Source organism: Dioscorea cayenensis, chromosome 7 (genome assembly GCF_009730915.1).
Source record: "Dioscorea cayenensis subsp. rotundata cultivar TDr96_F1 chromosome 7, TDr96_F1_v2_PseudoChromosome.rev07_lg8_w22 25.fasta, whole genome shotgun sequence".
Taxonomy (NCBI): Eukaryota; Viridiplantae; Streptophyta; class Magnoliopsida; order Dioscoreales; family Dioscoreaceae; genus Dioscorea; species Dioscorea cayenensis.
The window spans coordinates 23,395,670-23,403,504 of NC_052477.1; the positions used below are offsets into that span (position 1 = coordinate 23,395,670).

General features: G+C 33.4%; 1 protein-coding gene across 1 annotated transcript; it reads left to right on the top strand.

Moving 5' to 3' along the window:
- The first annotated feature begins 1,997 nt into the window (after positions 1–1,997).
- On the top strand, positions 1,998–3,038 carry LOC120265178 (protein ALP1-like). The gene is made up of 3 exons (XM_039273067.1): positions 1,998–2,222; positions 2,295–2,520; positions 2,611–3,038. The coding sequence occupies exons 1-3, from the start codon at positions 1,998–2,000 to the stop codon at positions 3,036–3,038; spliced, it is 879 nt and encodes a 292-aa protein (XP_039129001.1).
- The last annotated feature ends 4,797 nt before the right edge of the window (positions 3,039–7,835 follow it).

Sequence of the window (7,835 nt, forward strand, 5' to 3'; positions counted from 1 at the left end):
AAAATGTGATCTTGATAGTTAAAATTTAAATTTTGATGAATTTGAGGTATGATGAGCTTTGGTTTCTTCTGTGAATCATATTGCTTCCAATATGACTCTTGGATCTGATTCTGTGGTGGAGTTTATTTGAGAAGTATGATTGATTTGCTGGTACACATTTGTTCACTGCTGCATTTTTTTGTTTTCTTTTTGTAAAATTTATATTTATAGTGTTCAGATGGTCTGAACATATCATGGTGTAATTTCTTCTTTTTCTTGTTGTTAGATCATAAATTTTGTGAAGCATTTTTTGTACTTTGATTGCTGGATACTTATCACTGGTTGGTTTGTGTAAGGAGAGTTCATTAGAAGAAAATTTGTATCTTCTAAAAATGAGGCAGTGGATTCAAATATCTAATGCTGGGATGGGATGAAATGAAGGATTCTTCATTTTTTTTTTAACCTATATATAAGCTTGGATATGGGGTGAAGCTGCTTGCTTGTGTGAAATGATAACTTCATCTTTGCTAAATGGGGAAGAAGAAGTTTGGAAACAGTTTATTCCTAGCATGATCGAATGCCAGAGTGGCAATAGGAGGATATTGGCATTATTCTTTTAGGGATTCTTGCTTAAGGAGGAGGTATTTATTGTGTGCTATTTCATAACTAGAATATCCTTTTCATGAGCCTTTTGATATGGGAATTTCCAAGAAGTTGTAATTCCATTATAGTTCTCGAAGTAAATCAAGAGCAGCATCTTTATAATAGATTACTACAACAGGTCTAGTAAGATTAGATTTGGTCTTTATAACTTCAAAATAAAATTATGAAAGAAAGTGAAGAATTATAAGGGTAACTATGTTGCTTTACATGATTATATATATCATTTGCATCTTTAATTCTAGGAACTCCATTGCAACATCTGGTGTTCCAATCATCTTCAAGTGTACTCTTTACCTGCTATTTATGTTTTATGTACATAAATCTTAGCATTTACTTTATAAAACAAGATATTTATACTATGCAACTTTTGTATGCTCTTTTTTTCTACATTTTGTCAAACACCAAACTTCATTCATGTGGTCCTTGTCTAGCATTAATGTATATTGGAAACTGAAGCCTTAATATTTGGATGATAGTGCACCTAGTATGTCCTAGATAGTCAATCCGTAGTGTTGAGTCCTAAATATAGGTTTCCACAATATTTTAGATAGTCAATCCTATTGACAAGCATGATTGGAGAACATGTATTGAGCTCTTTTCAAGTTACATGACTGCCACTTTCATTATTTATATTTTTTTAATTCAGTGATTCTCCATGGATTTTCTACCTTAGTGTGGTATTGTTTTATGCTTATTGGTTTTAAAAGTTATAATCATATTTTAATATTGTGTTTAGAAAATATTATTTTTATTTACAAGTCATCCTTTGCATCTCAAACTAAAAATACTCTTGAATAATGAATACATCTTGAGATTACATGGTTCTTTCATTCATTGGGAAAAATAGAAAATAGAAAGTTGTGATGTATTATGTTTTTGGGCTGATTTTTTTTAGTTTTAAAAGGTTTGAAGATATGAATGATTCTGTGAATAATTAGGAATAGAATAAGTTTTTTTAATAAGTTAGAAAAATTTTTTATGACCATTTTGAATGTTTTAAATAGAAACATTTCTTAATGTTTTATCATTATGTTATAGCTTACAATTAATTATTTTATTGTTACTAATTACATATTAGATGGATCATTTCAAGAATGAAGATGATGAACTATACCTCATGCAACTAACAGTATTAGTTGGCGCCTACACCGCGTTATCATGAATTCAGAACAAAAGACATATAATTCCTAGAGAACCATCACGTGAAAGATTAGAAATACGGAGAAAATATTTGTCTAGGTTGATAGATGGGAATGATGATACTAGTATTAACATGGTGCTGATGAACAAGTCTACATTTTTTAACCTATGCTCAATATTACGCGGAAAAAGGACTTGTACAGGATACACTGCACATGAGCATTGAGAAGCAATTACTAATGTTCTTGCACACCATAGGACATAACCAGCGCAATCGTGTTATTGCACATAATTTTTTGAAGTCTGGTGAAACTATTAGTAGATATTTCAATCACATGTTGTTCACAATTGGTGAAATGCAACATGAATATGTGCGGCCACCAAGTTCTCAAACCCCACCTTATATAGCAACAAGGAGAACATTGTATCCTTATTTCAAGGTATTGTTATGTTAGACTTCAAACAGTTGTATTTTAGTAGGATTAATTCTAACATACAGTATTCAATACTAGGATTGTGTTGGGGCCTTAGATGGAACACATATTCATGCTTCTGTCCCAGCATCTGAAGTTGCAGCCTTTCGAGGAAGAAAACCTTACCCAACTCAAAACGTCCTTGTAGTTGTGGATTTTGACATTCGTTTTACTTTTATTCTCACTGGTTGGGAAGGATTCGTGCATGACTCTTTAGTTCTTATTGATGCACTAGAACGACCCAATGGGCTAAAAGTTCCCGAAGGTATCTTTAAGTTTTTTTTTTAAAAAATGTAGACAATTAACTAAATATAACTATTGAACTTATTAAAGTTATTTTAACTCTTGTAATTAGGAAAATATTACTTGGTTGATGTTGGTTACACCACACGACCCAGTTTTATACCCCCTTACAGGGGTGTAAGATTTCACTTGAAGGAGTTCGGCTCCCGAACACCTGCAAACGCCAAGGAATTGTTTAATCTAAGACATTCATCTGGGCGTACCTCCATCGAGAGTGCATTTGGTTCTTTAAAGAACTGCTTCAAGATCCTCACTTCTAGGCCTTTTTTCCCATTCAAGACAAAGGTGGATCTCGTATTGGCATGTTGTACCTTACACAACTACATCCTCACCGGTGGTCAAGATGAATTTATTCCTGTGGAGGAAGATTGGGTACCACAACGTGTTTCACAAACCACTGCTCGGGACCAAAGAGAAGAAGCACAAGAGTGGGCTGCTCGTCGTGATCAAATTGCAATTGAGATGTGGGCGAACAAGTAGTTATATTGACATGTTCTTATGTTAAATTTTGTATCATTGTTGAATGGCCACTTTTTGATGTATCTTTTTATCTTCTATTATCAAATTATGGATGCTTGAATATCTTGGTTGTATGCTTAAATAAAGCCATGCAGTATCTATTTTCTTCCATTTGTATGTTTATCATATTATGCATGATTTAAATTATCATAAGTTTTATCTTATCTTATATTATAATGTAGATGGAGGGATATAATTCATCGCAAGGCAGCCAGACATCATCAATTATGAATACTACTGCAAGAACTACAGGAAATATGAGATGGACATCCTTGAAAAGTCGTTACTTTATAAGATTTATGGCAAGCCAAGTTGAACAAGGGTTTAAGACGGACAAAGGTTTCAAACCACAAACAATACAAGCTGCTATTCGATCCTTGAAAGATACATTTCTAGTGACAGCGATGAGGCCAATGTAAGTAATCTTCTCGAGCGTTAAGGAGAAAATGGGCGAGGATAAAAAAATTAAAAAGATATGAGTGGCATGGGTTGGGATGATAACCTCAAAATTATTATCATGGGCGAGTGAATATATAGAATATATCAAGGTACTTGTTACTTAAACATTATTATTTTTTATTTGTACATTATAATTTCAACTGAATCATTTGAATACTTTATTTGTTAACATACAAATCCACAAGGACGATGAACCCTATTTAAACAAGCCTATTAAGGATTATGACCTTCTCGAGACTATTTGTGGTAATGATCAAGCTACTGGACATCGTGCAGTCACCTCAAGAACTAGTATTGGCACACAAATGGATTACAACTCTGAGGCAGATGTATTCCCATCAACCCAAAATTATGATGATGTGTCTTTCATGGAAAGCAGATGGGATTGGTAATGCCTCACCGTTTACTCAACACTACAATTACGAACCCGGCGTCAACAACAAGCCCAATACAAAGAAGTAAAGAGAAAGGCAAACGCAAAGCAATCGTTAGTGATGCTGCAATAGACCGTTTGGCCACAAGTATTGAAAAAACTTTTGATAAAGTTCAATCTAGCCGTTCAATGAGCTATGCAAAAGATGTTGAAGATGAATGTATGAAGCTAACACAACATGGGTATTCCATAGATCAAATTCTTATGGTATATGAGCACTTGATGAGTGATGATGCACGAGCTCACATGTTCTTTGGAATGCGTCAAGAACTTCGCATGGCTTGGGTGAATAAATTCTTTAATTCAGATGATCGGACGCTCTAGTATGCAAGTATGGTATAAATTTTCATTATTGACGTATTTTATATAAATTCTTCAAATGTTGCTTTTTATTTTTTTATGGGATTTAATTTTTTCCTCTTTTATATGTATGCGGGGATGTGGTGGATGACCAAGCTGTTTGTGAGGTTATATTTAGAGTTTAATATGTTTTTCTTTGGAGTTGTATTTGGAATGTTATCTTTGTTTGGAGTTCTATGTGGAATCTTATGTTTTTATTTGCAATTTTGTGAATTTTATTGTTTGGATTAAGTTTAGTGTCTTTCATATGGATGATATTATCTCTAGAACTGGTTATTACTTATGTATAACAAATTATCATGTTTGAGGTGTAACTCTCTGTTTTGAATGTATAGTTGAGATTTGATTGATTCAATTGTAATTTATTATCTGAATTTTTCCAGCCAAGATCATCACTCCTTGGTTTGTCAATAATATTTCCAGCTGCTGCTTGTATGCTTCCATTGCTTCCATTGCATGCAAAGAGTATGTTCATGCTGGAAGGCTTCAATCTTGGATCTTTCATCCTGAAGGCGAGCAAGGAAGTCTTAGAGCTGGTCAAGTTGATGATGATGATGATGATGATGATGATGATGATGATGATGATGAGTAGAAATAAAGGGTGATCAAGTTTGAGAAGGGAGTGGGAGTGCATAATTGTTGGGTTTGTAATCAAGGGTTAACTCAGATGAAGGTCGTGAACCCATGATATATGAGAGAGAGAATGAGAGGGAGATAAGTGAGCAAATGGATGGGTAATTTCCTTGCACTAGTTTAAAATAATTGTATATTAACTTTAATCGTATATTAACAAATAATCTTTGTTCTCAATAACTATAAAAATCTTTGTTTAAATGAACTAACCCACTGTCTCCAACATTAACTTTATCACAATTAAATATTTTCAACTTTATCATAATTAATATATTTAAATAATTTCAAAATAAATAACTAAAATTATTTAAAAAATTTAAAACATATTTGAAAAATTTATATAGTGAGATTTTATCTTTATAAATTTTTTAGCAGCCTTATCTATTAATGTAATATAAAATTGATATATTATATTATATCCATTATTTTAATAAATTATTAATATATTATATTTTATTATAATAAATTAAGTATATATATATATTAATTATATTAATTATTTATAATGTTAGGGTGAGGGTAACCGCACCATGGGTGACCATAACATGTAATCCAAGCAAAAATACATCAAACCAAACACATGCTTTTCAAATCCAAATTTACAAATCCCTCCAACCAAACATAAAATTCTGTGATCCAGTATTACAAATACATCCAACCAAAACACTCGGTTTTGAGTCTCTGAATTTACAAATCCAAGGATTTCCAAATACAAATCCATCTGCATTTTTCAACTACATCCGATCAAACACCCCTAAGGAATGGGCCTCATCTCCTGAACTAGAAATAAAAAGGAAATAAATTCAAATTTAAAATAATAAATAATAAAACAAATAAATAAATAAACTAAACAAGCTAGATGCTATATACCATTTTCCACTCATGGAATGGGCCTCGTCTCTCGAACTAGAAATAAAAAAATGCCTTGCGAGAGGTTGTCACAAAAGATTAGCAATCTTAAATCTTGGCCCACGAATACCTTGAAGAAGTTGAGCTGATAACTTACAGAAGATGATAAGAAATCATGTTAGGATCATACTTGCTACCGAGCTCTTTGGAGTTCCTGTTCTAGCTAGGTAAGCTTCAGCTTGCTACTCTCAAGTTGTTGCATATACGCCTATAGATATTTATAAAAATTGATCATTACATCATTAACTCAAAGAAAATGAATATAGGGAATTTAAACAATTTTCCCATACAAATTAGCATTAATGTACTTCAACATATAAATACCATTCCCTGTAATAATCCAAAGATGTCGGCTATCCAGGTCCATCTAAGGAAAAAAAGCAATCGATATCTTGCATATTCCAAACTCGACATCGAATGAAAATTTCAATGTCTAAAAAGATAGCGCCTATGATGTGAATTCACCTCAAGAAGATGGAACTAAAACAAAACCAATAGGGCATTTATTGCAACTTTATTCATTGGTTCAGCATAATTTGATCCATAAATAAGGGTTTAATCCAGCAAAAACATAAATAAATAAATAAATGCATATTTGAATACATGGTCAAATTAAGTGTGTTTTACCTTCATGCAAGGATCCGAGTTAATTAAATATTTTTCACTTGAATAACAAAGCGTTTCATGAATAATTTATCATGCTCTTCATTTGCTTCTTGCTTGGTCTTCTGCAGCTAGAGATCTAGACCAGTGTTTCCCAGGTGATTCTATTCAGACCTTCTTGGTGCTCCCTAGACTTCTTGAGCGCAAAGCGGAGTGACATTGTAGGGCGTGTCGATCCCTCCCCGTAGCCGGGGAGTGATTCACTCCCTTCCTCAGCTTGTGAAGGCCTTGGACTTTAGTGGATGGACCTCACCTTCATAGTTGTTTCCCTTCTGTGTGTGGTGTTCTTGCTAGTAGTTGTCTTGGTTAGCTTCACCTCGCGTATCTGCTACCTTTCTCTTGTTTTTTTGTCTTTTTGGGTTATCTTCCCTATTTGTTTGTTTGTTTGTGTCTTTTTTTGGGTTTGCTTGTTTTTGACCTTGTTTGTTCGGGTTTTATTTTTAAATAAATCGTGGTTTATCCACTTTATTACTAATTTATCATGTTTAGTCCAAACTCAGAGACCATATAGTTTGTTAGCAAAATTATAACAATGCAATCTAATAATAAATGACAACAAATCAATTGAACAATTTTCTTATAAGATGCTTTTCTTAAAATACTAATTTAATAGACTTATTTTTTTTGAAAGAGACAAAGGCTGAAAAAATTAAACAGAAAGGGAACTAAGGCAATACAACAAAAGGAAATACAACAATACAAGTCTAGAAGCAAAAGGGACAACAACAATTAAAAACTAAAACCAAAAGCATTAAAAGTTTTCATGATCCACCTTGGAAGATCTCTCCCTTGATGAATTAGAGAAGTTGTGTGAAGATTGGTGGCATGGTTGGCAAGACTGATAGCAGGGACCATCCAATTGTTTGGGATTACTTGAATTCCAGGGCTTCGAAGGGAGCTGAAAAGGTGTTTGATCTTTGAATCTAGTCAAGGAGCGCCGAGGGGCACAAATGATCATCATCGATGAGGAGATTAATGAGTTGAGGATTGGTAATGAGCGGATGTTGGATATTAGGACAATGATCAGAGGCAACATGGAGGGTCAATTTGCAAGCATGAAGATCTACTTCTAAAGAATCTTGACTATGAAAACAACTACAACCTGCAAGAACAACCAAGTGATTAGCGCTTGAAATGAAAACCCCCAATTTACTTATCTTGTTGGCAGCATTCCAGACAGAAGAGAAAAAGATGAAGAGCCCATCCCGAGGTTTGAGAAGTTGTTTAGAATAATGTTCCTACCAGTTGAATGGCCTTGAGAAAAGTTTCTTGCATGAGCAAAGGGATCGCATACAATAGCT

Excerpts from the sequence above, each read along its gene's own strand:
- LOC120265178 (XM_039273067.1), top strand. The coding sequence starts at position 1,998 with ATGAGCATTGAGAAGCAATTACTAATGTTCTTGCACACCATAGGACAT. Across the intron at positions 2,223-2,294 it reads CATTGTATCCTTATTTCAAG|GATTGTGTTGGGGCCTTAGA; the intron begins GTATTGTTATGT and ends ATTCAATACTAG. Across the intron at positions 2,521-2,610 it reads TGGGCTAAAAGTTCCCGAAG|GAAAATATTACTTGGTTGAT; the intron begins GTATCTTTAAGT and ends TCTTGTAATTAG.